At 43.2% G+C, this 20,862-nt stretch overlaps 1 protein-coding gene across 1 annotated transcript in view; it reads right to left on the reverse strand.

Moving 5' to 3' along the window:
• The window catches only part of LOC139556298 (cation-independent mannose-6-phosphate receptor-like), a 37,685-nt gene continuing 16,823 nt past the window's right edge, over window positions 1-20,862 (reverse strand). Inside the window, exons 22-48 of the mRNA XM_071370111.1 lie at window positions 17,629-17,803; window positions 12,856-13,029; window positions 12,554-12,703; window positions 12,232-12,407; window positions 11,959-12,046; window positions 11,629-11,838; window positions 11,389-11,519; window positions 11,172-11,275; window positions 10,910-11,040; window positions 10,526-10,722; window positions 10,150-10,276; window positions 9,802-9,933; window positions 8,612-8,880; window positions 7,894-8,109; window positions 7,613-7,762; window positions 7,337-7,495; window positions 6,950-7,154; window positions 6,606-6,758; window positions 6,261-6,495; window positions 5,945-6,081; window positions 5,660-5,777; window positions 5,061-5,207; window positions 3,633-3,817; window positions 3,167-3,353; window positions 2,731-2,892; window positions 2,537-2,606; window positions 1-2,366 (exon numbers count right to left, since the gene is read on the reverse strand). Coding sequence (XP_071226212.1) covers window positions 1,932-2,366; window positions 2,537-2,606; window positions 2,731-2,892; window positions 3,167-3,353; window positions 3,633-3,817; window positions 5,061-5,207; window positions 5,660-5,777; window positions 5,945-6,081; window positions 6,261-6,495; window positions 6,606-6,758; window positions 6,950-7,154; window positions 7,337-7,495; window positions 7,613-7,762; window positions 7,894-8,109; window positions 8,612-8,880; window positions 9,802-9,933; window positions 10,150-10,276; window positions 10,526-10,722; window positions 10,910-11,040; window positions 11,172-11,275; window positions 11,389-11,519; window positions 11,629-11,838; window positions 11,959-12,046; window positions 12,232-12,407; window positions 12,554-12,703; window positions 12,856-13,029; window positions 17,629-17,803 — 4,623 coding nt within the window. The 3' untranslated portion in view covers window positions 1-1,931. The remainder of the gene's footprint in view (window positions 2,367-2,536; window positions 2,607-2,730; window positions 2,893-3,166; window positions 3,354-3,632; window positions 3,818-5,060; window positions 5,208-5,659; window positions 5,778-5,944; window positions 6,082-6,260; window positions 6,496-6,605; window positions 6,759-6,949; window positions 7,155-7,336; window positions 7,496-7,612; window positions 7,763-7,893; window positions 8,110-8,611; window positions 8,881-9,801; window positions 9,934-10,149; window positions 10,277-10,525; window positions 10,723-10,909; window positions 11,041-11,171; window positions 11,276-11,388; window positions 11,520-11,628; window positions 11,839-11,958; window positions 12,047-12,231; window positions 12,408-12,553; window positions 12,704-12,855; window positions 13,030-17,628; window positions 17,804-20,862) is intronic.

A 20,862-nucleotide genomic window follows, 5' to 3' on the forward strand; every position in this document is an offset into this window, starting at 1 on the left:
GACAGCTGAGCTCTTTTTTTATTCAAATAATGCAACATTTTTACATCAAAATTTAAACATGAAAACAGACAAAAAGCAGTAAAACATGTTTGAGAAAGTAACATACAAGAACCAAATCACCTCCAAAAGTACCAACTCATCAGAGTGGAGCTCCTTATCCCATTATTCATACCCACACAGATGAACCAAGCAGACGTGCTTTGGTGCTTACAGCAGACCTAGACATTATACAACGAGCAAGGATTTCCTTCACATTACTACCACACAGGATTACTTTCCATCACTCCTGAAGAAAGGTAGCAAGTGATCTTTCCCCATATCAAAGTACCTGAAGACATCTCATTTTTTCTCAGGGACCAAACTCAAACACTGACTTGCAATGGTTTGAAGTCTTAGTTTTATTTATTTATTTTTTTCATCTGACTTCTACAGTAATGTCTGTTTTAAATATTAGCCTTTGTGCAGTTATGTCACAATTTCAATTCATGATCTTGGAGGTGTGGAAACTTATGAAAAGAAATGCAAAATTAGAACAATTTTATAATCTCGCACAACATTGTGAATTTTTTTCTGCTGTTATTCCAAAACGTTTCTCCTATTAATAACACGTACAGCTACAAACCTTAATAAATACCCTGAAAGGTGAACCATTATTTTTTGGATAAGGTTGCTATGGCCAGCGGCTTGCTAATAAGTGTGTGAACATTAGCTTCAACACTGGTGATAAACACTGGCATAACAAATAAACTCTCCAATTTGAAGTCTGAAGAGAGACAACGGTAACAAGAATCCTGTAGCCAGACTGGTTAGTGAGGCAAGTTCCACTTCAAAAGCTTTTTCTAATTACTGTTCTGTACCACTGACATTAATATGAGACATTGTCCCAACTGCAAATACATGAGTGGAATAAGTGACTGCCTGTGTACATGTGATTTGTGTACTTGTGTGTGCCAACTGATAAATGCTAAATTAATTTCAAATAATCCATATTTTCCCAGAAAGGTAATACTGTGATTTCTGCTAAAGACCCAGTAAAGGGATAGATATGGCTGAGTAAGACCGAAAAGGGGATCTCAAGCTCACAAATACATTGCATCTTTAATGGCACTAGCTACAACTTTCATGACTTCCGTTTATGAGGGATAGCACATGCAATTTGGCAAAAAGTGAGTTTCAGCTCTACAGAAAACGTCCCTTTTCAAATAAACTTAGGTCATGACTTTAACAAGGCAACATCAATAAGCAAAGTTAATTTATAGCATTTAACAGATACAGGAACTAGCTGTGCCTGTTATACATATGGTACATATGGAGTGCAAGTACAAAACCACATGATGATTTGATATACTGTTGTTGAATAAATACGATTTAGGGAACTCTAAAAAAAAAATACAACCTAAGAATCTCATGTACCAATGAGTTATGGTTTGAGCAACACAGTTTCAAGTCCCTGTTTTCCCAATAACTTATTTTCCATTTTCACAACAATCCATTCAGGCAGAGGCCAATCATGTCCAATCCTGGCAAGGTTAGCAGTATAGAGTTTTACAGAGCAAATCAGAACACAAAATTAAATATTAAAAAACTTGAATAAGCAATTCTCAGGAAGATGCAAGTGACAAAATAGAATACCATTACCTATGTACATAAATTAAATCAAACAGTACAAAAACAATGAATTGATGAAAAACACTCATCAGGAAGGCATCGACTTTCTTTCGAAGAGGTCCCCCCCCCAAAAAATCTGCTCTTTAAAACTGTAAACAGCCAACAGACATTCTGCATCGTTCCCTTTACAAAATAAACAAAACGCCTCTAAGGGTTTCAGCTTTCTTGCGTTGTCGTCGTTGTGTGGAGACATTCAGAGAAAGAGAGAGAGAAAGAGTAAGAGAGAGATATTAGTTCAGGTGGACGGGAGAATGGGGAGTCCCTCACACTCTCAGCAGGTCCTCATCGCTGTCATCCTGGGGCTCTTGTTGTTTCCTGTGGGGGGGTCTGTCGTCACGGTGAGGCTTGGCCCTTCCCCTCCTCCCCCTGTCCTCCAGGAGCCCCACCAGGTCCTCATCACTCTCCTCCTCCAGCAGGGCGCTGCGGAGGGGTCCTGAAGTGCGGGTCCTGGAGCTCGAGGGCCGTAGAGTGGTCCGACCACCATGGACACGCACCCCGGGGACAGATAGGACCTCGTCCTCACTGTCCTCCTGCTCGTCCAGGGAGAAGGAGCGCAGGGCGTCGCCGTTGACGGGCTTGGTGGTGATGTGGCCGTTCTCCTGGCCCTCCTTCCCGAGGCGAGAGGACATGGCTGGGGCCTCCATCTCCTCCATCAGCCACTCCATTTCATCGTCCCCTCCCTCATCATCCATGGTCACCTGCAGGGACAAACAGACAGACAGGGGAGAAGATTCAGCACTGGGAACTCACCACACCATCATTGATATGGAATCAATTACTTTAAAATATAAACAGAATTGAAGAGACTATATACTGTAGCTGGTTGATTTGATCTGTACTGTACTATAGGGTTTATTGGTGTGGATACCTTGGAGTATTTATAAGAAACAGGGGTTCCTCTCCTGCAACATCCAATCACTTTCTGTATAACCAGCTCCCTGGAAATAGAAAAGATTTAGGAAAAGATGAAAAGATAATAGGATGCATGTACCATATGACCAAAACACACTGAAGCTGTATTCACAAATTAGTATCTATAGCCCCTATGCGAGATGTATCTACCTCCTCTCTCGTTTGTGCAGTAGCAGAACCAGCAGACAGATGGTCAGCACAACCAATAGCACACTCAGGACCGCCCCCACAGCCTGGCTCCTCCCAGACAAGGCCCTATGGTCCTCCCCTCCGTCATCATCAGTCTGCTTGGACTCGGAGGTATCCACAGTTCTGTACGGCACACCAGACAAAATGTCACACTTCTACTTTATACAGCATCTTTCATTCAAATTCAAAGTCCAATTCAATGTATGGACTGGTAATAGAATTAACAGCTCTGGGTCGCTTTCAATAGACACAACTGGAAGAAAGCGCTTTAAAGCTGAAGTTGAAAAGCCTTTTTATAGGCCAACTTCAGGTAGTACTTCCTGTTTCAAAGCATTTTCTCCTTTTTTGAAACAACTGAACACTATCCTGATGTCTGTGTGTCGAGTTGTTCACTCACACTAGGCCACAGACAGTGGAGGTGTGCCAGATGAAGAGGTACTGGCATCCGTCCGTCTCCAACAGAAACTCTGGGATGCCCTCCCCGGCTGAGGGGTTACATTGGAACAAGATGGCCGACGACACCGTATTGGAATTGTCCCGCATACACACAGACTCCGATGGGACCAGCACGTCCAGATTACCACCTGAGGAGAAAGAGTCCATCCGTCAATCACAAGCAGCTTAATGGAGTGAGCTCATTGAGTCATTGACGTCAATGTAAGTATACATGATTACCAATTACTGTATCTTGTGAGTGATGTTGACATCTGTCTCATCTTTAATAAGTGCAAGGTGAGGCACTGAGGATGTTTGCAAGGTGAGGCACTGAGGATGTTCAACACCACGATCCAAACCCACCCATACTCTATTCCCCAAAGGCCCAGACCACTTTGGAGTAAACCTGTGTCTAGCTTGTGTCTTACCTTTGATGTAGTACTTGGCCTTGCTGGAGGAGCCGATCTTCCTACTGTAGTCTCCGTTGATCTTCACCTGGCAGATGTTGGCCCCGAGACACATGGAGAAGGAGCTGTCGGTGATGCCTGACAGCTGAATGTCATAGATGTACTTGTCCCCATTGGAGCGAATGTCCCCAGAGGCCTGGTGGAGCCTACAGAGTGGACAGACGGACAAAAAACCTGGCCTGAGTACATTCATAAAAGGCTTATTTTATCTTCCCTCTAGTACATTTCTAAACATTTGTTTTATGTTCCCTGCTGCAACTGTAGAGAGGTTCAATTGCATCAAAGGCCCACTGGTGTTGTAATAGGCATTTAGGCAGTTAAGAGGCCAGAGCAACATTTGACCATTTATGACATAAGAGGCTTTGACCCATAGAGATCATATTAAATTACTAGAGGGGTTGTCATAAACCCTCAAAGTTCCACAATGGGCCAAAATGGCAGCCATCTTAGTCAGGGAGAAATCCAAAACCAGTCTAATTGGAATGAATGGCAGTAGAGGCATAGGTGATGCATTTCCTGCTTTGACTTATGCAGGAAAATAAAAGTAAGGCATGTGATGTATCAGAAATTGTGTATTGGAATTATAAATATAGTTTATACAGGTTTTATTCACAATTTTTGTATAAATAGCTTCTAGAATATATGTAAACAGACCATAAATATCACAGATTTTGTTTTCTTGGAAAGTCGTGAGTGCTATTATATGATTATTTGTTGCATTTACAACTTGTCAAAGTCCTATCATCAACTGATTTGAGCCAGTGTAATGGCTGTGAATTGACTGCATTGTTTGAATGGAATGTTGGCTTTTTGGGAGTTAAATTTGAAACATTTATGGAATCATTCCTCTAAAACAGGTTGGCTGGCTAGCTAGCTAGTTAATACACATACAGTGAAAATAAATTATTCACATTCATTGTTTTACACAATATCTTATCACAGCACTGGCAAAACCATAGTTGACCAGCTCCCTGACAAACATGGCTGATCTTTGGACCATCATAAGAAGGTTCATCTCCATTCTAGTATTCTAATTCCTAATTCTATGCTTTGACCTATGATCAATGACCTGGAAGATAACATGTTTTTGTTTTGTTTTTTTAAACATGTAAAAAAAAAAACATGTTTTCGGCTCAGCACATGAACTTGACTCATAACAGGTGTCAATATAATATTATCAGGGTTAATTGTTTAACTCTAGCTTTATGACCGTTACAAAAAAATATTTTTTCTATACTGGTCCCCCATGGGAATCAAACCTACAACCTTGCCGTTGCAAGCACCATGCTGTACCAACTGAGCGACACGGGACTAGAATGGAGAGGTGGCCTGGGTTGTTGTGACAATAAAGTTGGTTGATTGAACTGTGTTAGTGGTGAGAGGTGTCACCTGTAGTAGAGGGCCCCCAGGCTGAAGTTGGCACCTGTATCGGGGACTTTGATGGTTCCGTTGACCATCACCACCTCACGTTGTTGAGCAGCGCATGCCGCACGCGTCTCCCAGCCCAGCACAAACTCACACGAGGCTTCATCCACGCTAAGCACAGAGACACAGACATTTAGTCAGAGAGTGTGTGTACAGTATATGTGTCTGTGTGAGCGTTAACAGGAATCCTTGAAAGAGCGACAAATGAAACCGTGAGCGATGGAAAAGTTGAACTAGAAAAATAAACATGACGTTCAAGACTTGAAAAGGACATTTAAATGGTCAATTTTCAACTACGGAGGTTAAAGTGCCTCCAACTTGATCATTCAGTAACTTTTCCTAGTGTTATTGAGATTAATAAGTTTGTTTTGCCCACAGGTCCACATATTAGTTGCTGACTGGAGGCCAGCTGGCTTTCCTCTGTAGGAGAGAAGGCCAGGTCCCAGATCTGTTTGTGCTGTATAGCCAACAACCATAGCAGCTGGTTATCTGTCACGAACAGATCTGGGACAAGGCTACAGGCAAGGAGGCTCTCCCAAGCGAACTGCTTACAGCCCACTCACCTCAGCAGCTTGGGCTGGCCTATATTAGGACCACAGGTCAGCTGGACCACTGTCTTGGCCTTGAGGCCATTTCCACACACAGTGTCTCCCATGGTGTAGCTCACTAGGATCTTCTTATCTGGGAGAGGGAGGGTTGGTTAAGGCAATACATCTATCACAGCTTATTTTAGTGGGTTGGGACACAAGCCCAAGAACAATGTGAAACGTAACACATGACATTCCAATTTTGAAAGAGTTTCCTCCAGTCCTGCTAAGGTGTGGGTGTGAGGGAGCTGTAAGACCCACCAGAGACGGCCATCTTCTGGGTGTAGACACGGCCCAGGGTCTGGGTCTTCCCCTCGCTGGTCCTCCGGCACACTGTGGCTCCCTCAGGGCAGTCTGGCAGGCCCCCATGGATCCCCTGGCACAGGTTGATATAGTACCTGGAGAGAGCACAGCCAAGCTAAAGCTCAAATAGTTTTTTTTTCTAACAGCTTGCCACTACTGTGCATTTTCACTCATCATCAAGTTGTACAGAGGGAGAGAAAGACAGAATGGGAGAGGAGTAGGAGGGAGAGAGAGAGGAAGATACAGAGAAGGAGTAGGGAAAAGCTAAACATACGCCATTTTGTTGTGGCTGAACTTCCAGGGCTCTGTGAGAGAGGAGAGGGTGCGCAGGTCGTAAGTTTGGTGCTGGTTCACCAGCTTACACTCCATCTTCTTGGGTGGGCATACAGTCGTGGTTCTCCACTGGAAGGTGGCAGCGCAGCCTCCTGTCTCACTGAGAAGCTCTGGGGTGCCATGGCCGGCTGACTGGTCACAGGTGAACAGGATGGACGACTGCCTCTTCCCTGTAACTGAGAGGGAGACGACACACACAGCAGTATTGAGCACAGTTAAGCCCAGAGCCAACTCTGTTCCACATTATACAAGATCGCCTAAAAGCATTGCTTCGACCAGTAATTACCATTAGCGCAGAATCCCCATTTCCTGTCCTTGTTAAAGTCGCTGGTGGTGGCACACCAGTCTCTCCCATCCATCCTGCCCTCGGTTGTACACGCTGTGTACGACTTCTTCAGGAAGTTGAAGGGAAACACGCACACCTCCTCATTCTCAGTCACTAAAAAGGAAAACATGTACAGCAATAAAAAAAACAGCACTATATTTTGTCTCAAATGAGCTTCACTTTGGGATACAACACCACATCAAGGCATCATAGGTCGCATCTTAAATAACACCATATATATATATAGGTGTCATTAGCGGCTTAGTCATAGATTCAGAGGCAGGACTGACTGAGAACAGTCTAACCTGCTGGGCAGATGTCTCCTCCTCCGTACTGCATAATGACAGCCTGCTCCTCGTGTTTGTAGTCCATAGTCATGGCCTGGCTGATGCCATAGGAGAATGCTGAAACGCCCGGCGACTGCACACACACTGCACTGTTCTTACATTTGGGGTCCGTCACCGCCCCACACACATTGATCTTATAGGTCTCTGAACCGACGCCGGGCACCTGGAAGAGAAAGACAAAGGGTATCAACAAGGATGAAAGGCATCATGAAACAGAATAACTACTTAGAAAGCCCTGTCCACCTAATACATGGACAACTGTGTGTTAATGCATAGATAAGAAATATAGCTAAGTAGAAGTAGGTATATCGAGGGTAAGAGGCCACGTATGAAAGGTCAACCCACCTGGATCTCCCCAGAGAGGGGTGAGAGGTCAAAGGTGAACTGCAGCTGTGAGTCAGTTAGGTTACAGAAACTGGTCTGAGTGGCATCAGGACAGACCAGCGGAGTGGCCCATTCAAACACATACATACAGTCCTGCTTCCTGATCATCTGGGGCGAGCCCTGGGGGGACAGGAAAGAGGCTTTCATTCTGCAAAGGCAGCTTTCAACACAAGAACCATCAGTGAGAAAAGGTCACTAATAAATAGACACTCCATCTGTGAAACGTGTGGTACTGACCAGCTCCAGGCCTCTCTGGCAGGTGAACAGGATGGTGGAAGTGTAGTTCTGGGTGGAGTCAGAGGGGCAGGTGGTGGTGCTGTTGAAGGTGATTGACACCTCATTGGTCATGCTGTTGAACTCCGGGGTGGAAGTGATTCGACCAATGTCCTGTTAGCAGGAGAGAGACAGAGATAAATCCTTAAGCATGCTGGTTTGTAAACACAGAAGGAATACTATTAAAGAGTCTTCATTTCTGCTGTGTGTGTTGTGGTGCATGCGTTTCTCTGCGTGTGACTCACTACAGGGGGCCCCTCGTCAGGGTCCATGCAGACAGCGGCCCCTGGGGGACAGGTGACCCCAGGGATGGGGTTGAGGGGCTGGCAGATGTTGATGTAAAAGTCAGGGGACTGGTCCTTGTCCACCAGGTCCTCGTCTGTGGCCATGTAGTAGCCCGTCACATGGATCAGAGGAGTCAGGTCGATAAGGGTAGAGCCGTTCAGGACTGAACACTTCACCTATGGAAACATCATGAAAGAGAGAGACGATGGGGACTAGCAAAGAAAAAAGATACATCAGATGTTTACATATTAAATTGCCTCTTAGATATAATACACCCAATACAGTACACCAAATTTGAATAGAAAGTTGACAGCTGTTGGTTGAGATCTGAACACCTCAATATGATGTCAGTTGAGGTAATTCAGCAGACTGAACATTATTAAGTATTAAGAAAATCTTTGTCACCTGTGTAAAGCAGCACATGCATGTAGTTTGTTTATTCAACACAGACAGTCAGTTACATCAGTAACAATAGATGACCAGTACATTGACTTGTTTAAAATGAATTTACATCAAGGACTGGTAAGCACTATCAAAGAAATTCCACCTATCAATTAGGGGCTAGGTAATGCAAATTGCCATATTACTTATGTCTATCTAATCTTTTCAGTTATACTCAGTCTAGGGAGTATAAGGCTACGGGTTGTTTTGGAATTGGGAAAAGACACTTGTAATTACCTGCTGTTCGCACACCAGGGGCGTGTGCCAGGAGAAGAAGTGTGTGCACGTGTTCTTGTCTGAGTACACCAGTACTGGCCCCGTGCTGGCCTCTCCGTGGGCCTTGCATACAAAGCTGATGATGCTTTTGTGTGTGATGGCGGGGTTGGCTGCACACACAGCCCCGCCCTCATAGGTCAGTTCCACCACCTGGTCCAGGTATGACAGCTTCCTGCTGGCCCGCCCGCCACTCAGAGCACTCTTGGTCTCCTTGATACACACACCTGCACCTTCACGCACAAACAACTACATTACCATAAGCAACTGAACAGACTGTCTACGTTGATCAAACTCAAGTCTAAGCACTCCATTTCTAGAAATTTTGCACAAGGATTCATTATTATTATTTTTTTTAAATATATGTTTATTTTGTATTTCACCCCCTTTTCCTCCCTACTTTCGATCTTGTCTCATCGCTGCAACTCCCCAACAGGCTCGGGAGCCAAAGGTCAAGTCATGCGTCCTCTGAAACACAACCTGCCAAACCGCGCTTCTTAACACCCGCCCGCTTAACCCGGAAGCCAGAGGAGGAAACACCGTTCAACTGACGTCCGAGGTTAGCCTGCAGGCGCCCGGCCCGCCAGAGTCGCTGGAGTGCGATGAGCCAAGTAAAACCCCCCCAGCCAACCCCCCCTGGCCAAACCCTCCCCTAACCCAGACGACGCTGGGTCAATTGTGCGCTGCGCCCTATGGGACTCCCGATACAGCCCGGGATCGAACCCGGGTCTGTAGTGATGTCCGGGTCTAAAGCACGTGATGCAGTGCCTTAGACCGCTGCGCCACATTTTTTGTTAGCTTTTTCAGTTTCAAAATGTCTCATGTGAATGTTTGAATGTCTTTGAACATCTAGTTCTCTTCATCCAGGAAGGTAACATATTAGAGAACCAGCCTCACAGTCCTAAGTCTAAAGCAGAGCCGCAGACCTAATACAAAATACCACTGAATAAACCAACATCGTCTAGAAATGTCTGCTTAATTTCTACACAGTTGTCTTGGGACCCCTGTCTGGTCCATGGCTCAGTAAGCTGATCACTGCTGGATGGCAGACACATTGGCAGTCCTGTTGATTGATTCCTGATGGGATGTGGCTTTGACCAGTATTAGAGCTTTCCCAGCCAACCCAGAGCTTGTGAGATAGAATATAGTCTTACCTGTGTCTGGTCCACAGCCTGCGTTGGCCACTTCCCCACACACGTTGAGCCGGAACATCTTCCTAGGGTCCAGGTTGTCATACACAGTGTAGCCTCCCTCCTGGCTTAGTCCATTCAGGTCAAAGAGGTGGCCTGGGTTCAGGAGGGCAACACAGTACATACATACACGTGTCCAAATGTATTTAAAAAAAAAAATAAAACTACTACACCGAGATTCTATGAGAATGATGGTATTTTTCAATGATAATCATACTAACTGCAAATACTTTCTCCAATTTTTTTTAATATGGTCTAGTGCAGGCAGCGGTCTTTCAGTTTTCAGTGGCTGTGCGTGGGAATGGCACTCACCGGTGACTGGATTGGTGACTCTGCAGTCGCCATGCTGGCTGCTGTTGAGGGGGCAGGCGGCTGCAGTGAACCACATAAAGGTATAGACACAGTCCTCTATGGCCATGATCAGGGTTGGTCTTGAGTCCTGGGGCAGAAACACAGTCCGTCTACTCAGTTACATTTTAGTCATTTAGCAGACACTCTTATCCAGAGGGACTTACAGTAGTGAGTGCATTCATTTTCATACTGGTCCCCCGTGAGAATCGAACCCACAACACTGGCGTTGCAAACGCCATGCTCTACCTATTGTGTGTGTGCATATCTGTGCGTGTGCATATTTGTGTTTATGCGTAATGTGTGTATCTGCATGTGTGTGATGTCTATAATCCCTTACCACTTTGTCCCGGTCACATTTGAAGCGTATGATAGTGCTCTTATTCCTTTGTCCACCGGAACACATCTCTCCGTTGGTGTACTTGAGTACAAGGATGTTCTGATCCCACTGTGGGGCAGACTCTGCCTCTCCCAGACTCACATAGTGCTCCCCGCTCTTCAGACAGGACGCTGCGTTGGACGGACACTTCCAGGAGCCTACAACATGAGGAGAGAAATATGTATCCCATGGTTCAGAAGGCGAGCATAATTGCACAACTCAAATAGTGAATGAAGACTTTGAGAACGCTGATATTTGTTCACACAAATGGGGAAATAAAAAAGGATATAGGCACCACCAGTGTCCTTCATTTAAAGGATGCTGGTGTTGAGGATAGGCACTTACCCCCCTCTTGCACCAGAGACTTGCAGACATTGATGTAGTAGCGCTCCTGCTTCCCAGTGCTGGGCTCCACCACCCAGTTTCTGGAGTTCAGGGCCAGAGAGGAGAGGTCGTACGAGTTTCCATTAGAATCTCTGTGAGAGGAAGAATAAAAAGTAGTTAGAAAGATAGGAGACAAAGGGGAAACCAGTCATTGTCTGGGAGAAAGAGAAGGTTGTGGTTGGAAGAGGGCTCCCAGAATATAATAAAATATGACTATGCGTACTGGTATGAGCAGCTGGTAGTTTTCACGGGGATACAGGCGAGAGCTGTACGCCAGGTAAAGAGGTAGGTGCACTCTGCAGTTTCCTTGATAAATTCTGGCACCCCCTATAGGCAGAAACAACACAAAACAACCCCAGTAACTACGACATCCAAGCACACATTGGGACAAGCAGAGAAGTTGCATTAGAGGTTTCCTCTTTCGCTACGCTCAGACTCACAGGGTTCATTTTAGGATGACAGGAGAAGTAGATCGCTGTGGATCTCTGATAGATCCTATGGCAGGTCTCCCCACCAGTGTAGTTGAGTACCAGCTGTTCTCCAACATAGCTCAGAGTCTGGGAGGCCATGCCTAATACATTATAAAACAAAAGCAACATGCCTGAGGTTTTTGATCAGTTACTAACAAACCAAAATCAAAGCTTTTTTAAAGACCAAGTATTTTATACAGGTTTACATACCGGCAATTCTGTGGGTGCTGCCTTCCACCTGACAGACTGACACCTGGTCACCGCCTGTGTCTTTGTGTGTGCAGATCCCTCTCTGAAGCCCCCCACAGACAGAGAAGTGGTACTGGTACTGGCCACTCTTCACCATGTAGTCCTTCCCTGACAGGGAACTCATGTCAAACATGTAGCCACTTCTGGGGTCCTTGACTTTACAGTTTTCACCTGCAGGAGTCAGGGAGAGGAGAGTTAACTTGAGCATGATGATGACACTAGTGGAGAGAAGTAACAGTCTTAGTCAGAGCCACGACATTAAACACGGCAGCCTCCTCCTCCAAAACCTACCCTGAGCGCTGGTGAGAGGGCACGCCTCGGAGGTTCTCCAGATGAACACATATTCACAGCCGTCTTGGCGGTCAAATACAGGAGAACCCTATTAGTAAAGGAACCAACCAAGAAAAATATAGGTATTAGGAGGGAAAATATATGGTATTAGGATCAGTAACATCAAAAAGTAAAATTTCACACAGATTCCTGCCATTGATATGTACACCAACTCTATGGCCATAACATAGAAGAGCATTCCCATAGAGAACAAGATGCGTGTATTTTACTCACAGGGTTGTCGTCACACTGGAAGATGATACGTGTGGAGTAGTGGTCTGTGTCACAGCGGTCCCCGTTGAGGTAGACAATGCTGATGGAGCCGTCAGAGGCCACCTGGGGGCTGGACTGGACGTAGCCCAGGTTCACACCTTTACCCTCCATGGTGCCACATGCACCCAAGAGGCCCGCTGCAGATGCACACATAGATGCATGTACAGTAGTTAAAACACAAAGCTAGAAATGGTCAAGAGTAATGCTACACTGATGGTACAGCACAGAGGTATTCCTCCTCATTGGCTGGCATATCAACATAGGCTCATGGCGTGTGACTCACCGGGGCAGCCCTGGACCGGAGGCAGAGGTTTACACACGTTGATGAAGAAGCTGCGTTTCTTAGCCTGTTCAGCCGTGTCAATGGCCACCCAGGGACTGTCTTCACTGTCCCTGCTCAGGTGACTCAGGTCATACTCGTTACCATGGGAATCTAAAATGGAAGGACAAACAACATCTTTCAATTAATGAAAATACCCATTTCTATGACCAGAGTTTGTTAAGGTGGATAAAGTGATATGCCTCGTTAGAGACGTACTGAAGACATACACACTGTTTTGAAGACATTGACAGTGTTGTTCCTACCAGTGATTTGACAGTCCACAGGGGCAGGGATGCATGCCAGGGCTGTGTAGAACTCAAAGAGGACATCATGGGTGACGTGTGTAGACGAGCTGAGCTCTTCTCGGACCAGTTTCAGAGTGCCAGGGTGGGCGTCCTGGTCACACACAAAACTAATGGTGAAGGTGTCCCTGGTGCCTGGGGGAGAAGGGAGGAATCAGGACAGTTATCAGACCAAATGCTTATGAACTGACTCATTAAAAAGGGCTTTTCCAGAGGATTGAAGACGAAGTTGTTATTTATTTTTTTAAACCTCTCTTTTTGGACTCAACGCGTCAATGTATGGCTCATACATGCATAATAAACGATCTACAGTCCTCTCCCAGCAGAAAAAGGCACAGAATCCTTACATTCTAACCTTACATTCTAACCTCATTTAGTCCATGAGATCTACGTGCTCGTTCCTGTCATGTAATGAACGTGCGCTCTGAAGCAAGTTGGATGAGTGGTTACATGCGCTTACAATTTGTTATTTCGATAAGAGCAAAAATACATTGATCAAATCCACGCATCAGAAGCTAGAAAGCATCTGAAATTAGAAGGTAGATTTATTAGACCTTAGTCGTAGTTTCATTTCTCTCTCTCTCAATACATTTTCTATGCAAACGAGAAAATGTTGTGTTAAAGATGGCATTGTAAACTAAGAAAATAAAGAAAGTCGCACACTCCATATATAAACTCCCAGCAATTTAATGGGTATTTAGCCAACGTTTCGGTATCACTGTGCCTTCCTCGGGGTAATGTCATGAATACTTGAACCAGGTTATGTAGACAAACAGTGCAATTAGTGCAACTAATGACAATAGTGAGGGGTGTGTCATAATGATTAGGTTAATTAAAATGAATTAGTGAAACGGTTAAAGAAATATATATATAGTTTATGGCATATTAAATATATTATGATATTGTTATCATATAGAAACATAATTGAATATTGTAGATCATATTAGCATCAAGATACATTATTGTTTAATTCAAATTTCACATAATTGATTCGTATTTCATTTAATATTTGTTACATGTAATCTTTTGGTTCAGTCTTAATGTATAATGAGCATCATCAACAGGGGGAACATATTAGGTGTACGCTAATAAGCTGTAGCAAGAATATATCAATTTATAAGACTTGTTCATAAAAGAAAGATTTGTTCATAAGAAGGGCCTGAGATCAAAGTCAATATTCAGACCACTAGGGGTCAATGTTTTTAGATAGGATATCCAGTAAGCATCCCTTTGTAGTAGAAGGATCTCGATGTTACCTCCTCTCCTTGGTAAAGCAACATGCTCAATGCCTGTGTATTTGAGGGAGGAGTCCAACAGGAGCTAAATGTCTTCAACTTAACAATTAAGACCCTGACATCAGCTCACCTCAGTGTTCTCAATAAGGGGTTATCATTTGTACCCACTGCATACATAAATGACTTTGATGTCCAGATAGAAGTTTTTCCGTAATCTGAGATTGCGTGAGTTATTTGATAAGAGTGAAATTTACATGACTCCACTTGAAATGTCATCCTCAGTGAGATGTATACATAGGTCTACAACGCTAATCAATAGACTTACCTGTCCTACCGTGAGTCAAGGAGGAGATGGAGTCATTAACCCAGCTGAGGTACCTGACAACTCTGAGAGAACCACATTAGAGCAAAAACCACATTAGAGCAAAAAGTTCATTTGTACCTCCCCCAAACGAAATGCATCCATAGAAATCTCCTGTAGGATTGCTGAAAATGATGTAGGTGACTTATTGAAAGACAAACAGAAACTCAAATCCTGTGATAACCTGAGTAGAGACGAGAGAATGGCTCTTAAAGACTTATCATTAAAAAATGTGACAAAGGGGGAGGAATTTGTAAACAAAATAAATGTGACTGTGAATTAATGTCGCCGACAACTATCTAAAGGTGACTTCTATCACAAACTACCCTAGAATTCCAGCATAATATCACATCCACAGTGGAAAGCTGTTTGGAATCAGGACAAATCACCAAAAAAATGTGTGAAATTTCCCAAGATACCAACTTTCTATACAGTCGCTAAATTACACAAACAAGTGTCTCCTCCTCCAGGTAGACCCACTGTAGCAGCAATCGACTCTGTGACATCCAACATTTCTACATTTGTGGATTACCACATTAAACCGATGGTTGAGAATCTCCCATCTTACTTCAAAGACACTAGTCACATGACCTCATTAGGGCTTAGGAAGGATACCAGCGGGCACCTTGCTGGCCACTTTTGATGTGGAGAGCTTGTACACTAACATCTCACACACTGGAGGCTTGCAGGCGCTACAACACGTCCTTCAGCAGAGAGACTCTCCCCTTGCTCCATCCAATGATTGCATCTTACAACTTACTGAACTGGTATTATCCAATAACTACTTTGTCTTTGAGTCAGACTTTTTCCTTCAAATTCGGGGTGTAGCTATGGGCTACCCCTTTTCCCCCAACTATGCAAACCTGTATGTGGGATAATTTGAAGAAGCACTCCATCATAAAACAGAGACACACCCCTTACATTCTAAAATACTCATATGGAAGAGATACATAGCTGATGTCTTTGTGTCCTGGGAAGGAAGTCAGCAGGAACTAAATGAATTCCAAATTCTACTAAACGAGAGCTCTGAATACCTCAAATTCACCATGCAGACTGATGAGAGAAAAATAAACTACCTGGACTTATGGATCATCAAAGAAAATGATGCATTCTTACATACAAAGCCCACAGATCGCAATACCTTGCTATGTGGGGATAGTGTGCATCCCCTTCCCCTCAAGAATGGTCTACCATATAGCCAGTTATGCAGGGTAAAACGAATCTGTGGCCACCAGTCAGATTTTGACAGCAATGCTAAAAAAATGACAGATAAATTCTAAATGAGAGGCTACAAGGACAAAACTCTTGATGCTGCAATGATGAAAATATCTCAAAAACCAAGAGAGGAATTACTAAAAACTCAACCAAAGAATAAAACAACGCAACCGTCTTTTGCACAAAGTACACCAAGGGTTCGGAGAAAATGAAAGCAATCCTGAAAAAGCACTGGCATATTCTGCAATCAGACCAAAAAAATTAAGAAAAAATAAAAAAATAAAATCGCACACCTCTTCAAGGAACCTCCCCTGGTGGTCTAGAAGCGTGGTCGTAATATTGGAGATAGTTTGGTGAGATCTGACCTGCCCCCTGAGCCCACTCAGACAATCTTGACACTCATTCTAAATGGGAACTACAAAATGTGGCTCGTGCAATAGCACTATAAAAACGTCTTTCTTCAGACACCCACATAAAGGTTAAAAAATCCCTGTTAGGGGTATCATCTCATGCAAGAACAAGAGATTAATCTATCTCATCACCTGTTCATGTGGAAAAGCCTACGTAGGACAAACGAAAAGACAATTTAAAACAACGCATAGCTGAACACCGCAGCTCAATCAGGTGTAAGAACATTGACTATCCAGTAGCAGGTCACTTTGTTGAAGCTAACCATCCCATCTCCTCCCTCAAGTACACAGGCACTGAGCATGTTGCTCTACCAAGGAGAGGAGGTAACATCGAGATCCTTCTACTACAAAGGGAGGCTTACTGGATATCCTATCTAAAAACATTGACCCCTAGTGGTCTGAATATTGACCTTGATCTCAGGCCCTTCTTATGAACAAATCTTTCTTTTATGAACAAGTCTTATAAATTGATATATTCTTGCTACAGCTTATTAGCGTACACCTAATATGTTCCACCTGTTGATGATGCTCATTATACATTAAGACTGAACCAAAAGATTACATGTAACAAATATGAAATACGAATCAATTATGTGAAATTGAATTAAACAATAATGTATCTTGATGCTAATATGATGTAAAATATTCAATTATGTTTCTATATGATAATAGCGTAATATATTTAATATGCCATAAACTATATATATATTTTTTAAAGTTTCATTAAATTATTATGATACAGCCCTCACAATTGTCATTGGTTGCACTAATTGTCTATATAACCTGGTTCAAGTATTCATGACATTACCCTGAGGAAGGCAGAGTGATACCGAAACGTTGATAAATACCCATTAAATTGCTGGGAGTTTATATATGGAGTGTGTGACTTTCGCTGTTAGTCAGCACCCCCACACAAACAAATTTCAGGGTGTGCGCCAGCTCATTTTTTTTTTTAAAGATGGCATTGTAGCCACACAAATACATTTAGAAGATAATTGTCAACCGATCCCAAAGGTGATGGACAATGTTGATTGGCAGGTGGAATGATGTCCAATGAGGTTGCAAGGATTAAAATGGGAGGGATCAGGTCGGGCCAGTATTGTCCAATGAGGTGACAGGGTGAGCTCAACACCACATTGTTTTTTTACTCTCTTTGGGTACACGTTACAGAGGCTCGAGAACAATGACGTTGTACACAATTGTACACCATTTTGGCCTGTTTTGGCTCATGAGCGCTACTTTCAAAACTACTGGCGGAAATTATACCAAACTTCTGGCAAATCTCTATGTCAAAAATGTTTGAGAATGCAGGATATAGCATGAAAAAAAAATGTGGATTCCTTTTCTTAGGCAGCCATGCTAATATTGCCATAGTATGTATCCTAACTTGAGATATGTAATGTGCAACTCTATTATATAAGACTGTATGTACGATGATTTTTGTGCAAATTATGCATTTATGTTGAAGGGAGCAGCTGTGATGATTGAAGATAGCTGGGTCCATTGACTGTACCTGTAGGCCTGTCCAGGTCTCCTTTGTATGTGAGTGTGAGCAGCCCATCAGTAGAGTACTGTAGAGATCTCTCCACTCCCACAGGACCAACAACCAGGCCATGGTCCAGCTCACAGCCAGCTACAGGCTTCCCCTGGTCCTTCCTACACTCTGCCACCTCGTCACAGATATTCACCTGGGGGGGGGGGGGGGTCATATAGTCAGACACAGTGCCCCAAAACACTGCTACACAAACAATGTGTATGTGTACATTTCACTGCAACAGAAGTCAAGTCAGGAACTGGAAACCACAGCTAGTCTGGGAAATGGATTCACTTTAGTTGATTTTCTGACATTTATTTGACAGGGACGATGGACATTAGTCAACATTTCTGGGAATGTGCCATTTCTGCTATGCAGGCCAGAGGCTACAACCTGCCACTGCGTGGAGAAGTTAAAAGGAAACAGAACTAAAACTGCTTGGATATGCATCGATTCCCGGGTCAATTTTTTACGCTGACCCCAAACCGATCCAAATCTGTCAGAAAATCGATTCAAACGTTACGAATTGGCGGTTCATTTCTTTTTAGCTCATGTTACTTTTTCTACATCCCGAAAATACACTATTTTTTTGTGACAAATGATATGTCCTCTCCTTCAGTGCTGAACTTAAGCATGTAACTATGCTGACAGTCATTGATCTACAAGTCAATTTGCAAACAACACAGGCAATATCAGTAGCCTAGTCAAACTGCGCACTGTGCACTGCTTCATGCACTCACCAACGAGAGGTAGGCCGCAAGTCACCTTCAGCATTCAAATGTTTGTAAAATGGCGCAATTCTAGGTTTTATTCATTGAGTGACAACCAATGTTATTTGCTAGGTTATTGTTATCAAATACCTAGTTGAAAACTGTTTTTACCAGACTAAAGTAGCCTAAGCAAGTGCCGGAGACACGACTCATCTGGCTATATAGCCTACCTCAGGGGTGTCAAACTTATTCCATGGAGGGCCTAGAGTCTGCAGTTTTTTTTCTTTCAATTAAGCCATAGACAACCAGGTGTGGGGTATAATTAGTGACCTTAATAAATCAATCAAATACAAGGGAGGAGCGAAAACCCGCAGACACTCGGCCCTCCGTGGAATGAGTTTGACATGTGGCATACCTGCTGATCGACTCATCTGGCTATATACTGTAGGCTACCTGCTGATCGGGGCTTAGGCTAAATTAGATTATATTTTGATTGTTCGGGTTCACCATCAGCAAATCATTTTTGCTTTAATTAAACCTCTACAGGATCGGTGTTCCCCCGCGGGACAGTTGAGCTAATGTGCGCTAATGCGCAAGCATAAGGTTGTAAGTAAAAATAACATTTCCCATGAAATAGACATATCTGATATGGGAAGAAAGCTTAAATTCTTGTTAATCTAACTGCACTGTCCAATTTACAGTAGCTATTACAGTGAAATAAAATCATGCTATTGTTTGAAGAGAGTGCACAGTTTCGAACATAAATGTATTCATAAACCAATTAGGCACATTTGGGCAGACTTGACACAACATTTTGAACAGAAATACAATGGTTCACTGGATCAGTCTAAAAAGTTGCACATGCACTGCTGCCATATAGTGGCCAAAATCTAAATTGCGCCTAAACTGGAATAATACATTGTGGCCTTTCACTTGCATTTCAAAGATGGAACAAAAATAAATAAAACTGTATTATCTTTTACCAGATCTAATGTGTTATTCCCCTACGTTAATTTAACATTTCCACAAACTTCAAAGTGTTTCCTTTCAAATTTTATCAAGAATATGCATATCTTTGCTTCAGGTCTTGAACTACAGGCAGTTAGATTTGGGTGTCATTTTAGACAACAAAAAAATTAAATGGGTCCGATCCACAATATGTGTACAGTTCCAGTAAAAATGTGTTTTTCTTTATTTTGACTATTTTCTACATCGCAGAATAATAGTGAAGACATAAAACTATGAAATAACATATGGAATCATGTAGTAACCACCTTTTTTAAATTGATTTTTTAACAAATCAATATATATTTTATATTTGAGATTCTTCAAAGTCGCCACCCTTTGCCTTGATGACAACTTTGCACACTCTTGGCATTCTCTCAACCAGCTTCACCTGGAATGCTTTTTCAACAGTCTTGAAGGAGTTCCCACATATGCTGAGCACTTGGTGGATGCTTTTCCTTCACTCTGTGGTCCAACTCATCCAAAACCACCTCAATTGGGTTGAGGTTGGGTGATTGTGGAGGCCAGGTCAACTGATGCAGCACTCACTCTCTTTCTTGGTCAAATAGCCCTTACACAGCCTAGAGGTGTGTTGGGTCATTGTCCTGTTGAAAAACTAATTATAGTCCCACTAAGAGCAAACCAGATGGGATGGAGTATCGCTGCAGAATGCTGTGGTAGCCATGTTGGTTAAGTGTGCTTTGAATTCTAAATAAATCACTGACAGTGTCACCAGCAAAGCACCCCCACACCATTACACCACCTCCTCCATGCTTCACAGTGGGGATCACACATGCGGAGATCATCCATTCACCTACTCTGCATCTCACAAAGATACGGCATTTGGAACCAAAAATCAAAAATTTGGACTCTTCAGACCAAAAGACAGCTTGTGTTTCTTGGCTCAAGCAAGTCTCTTCTTCTTATTGGTGTCCTTAAGTAGTGGTTTCTTTGCAGCAATTCAACCATGAAGGCCTGATTCACGCAGACTCCTCTGAACAGTTGATGTTGAGATGTGTCTGTTACTTTAACTCTGTGAAGCATTTATTTTGGGCTGCAGTTAACTCTAATGAACTTATCCTCTGCAGCAGAGGTAACTCTGGGTCTTCCATTCCTGTGGCGGTCCTCATGAGAGCCAGTTTCATCATAGCGCTTGATGATTTTTGCAGCTGCACTTGAAGAAACTTTAAAACTTCTCGAAATGTTCCACATTGACTGACCTTGTCTTAAAGTAATGGACTGTCATTTCTCTTTGCTTATTTGAGTTGTTCTTGTCATAATATGGACTTGGTCTTTTACCAAATAGGGCTATCTTCTGTATACCAACCCTAGCTTGTTACAACACAACTGATTGGCTCAAATGCATTAAGGAAAGAAATTTCACAAATTAACAAGGGACACCTGTTAGTTGAAATGCATTCCAGGTGACTACCTCATGAAGCTGGTTGAGAGAATGCCAAGAGTGTGCAAAGCTGTCATCAAGGCAAAGGGTGGCGAC

This window comes from Salvelinus alpinus, chromosome 27 (assembly GCF_045679555.1).
Source record: "Salvelinus alpinus chromosome 27, SLU_Salpinus.1, whole genome shotgun sequence".
NCBI classification, from domain to species: domain Eukaryota; kingdom Metazoa; phylum Chordata; class Actinopteri; order Salmoniformes; family Salmonidae; genus Salvelinus; species Salvelinus alpinus.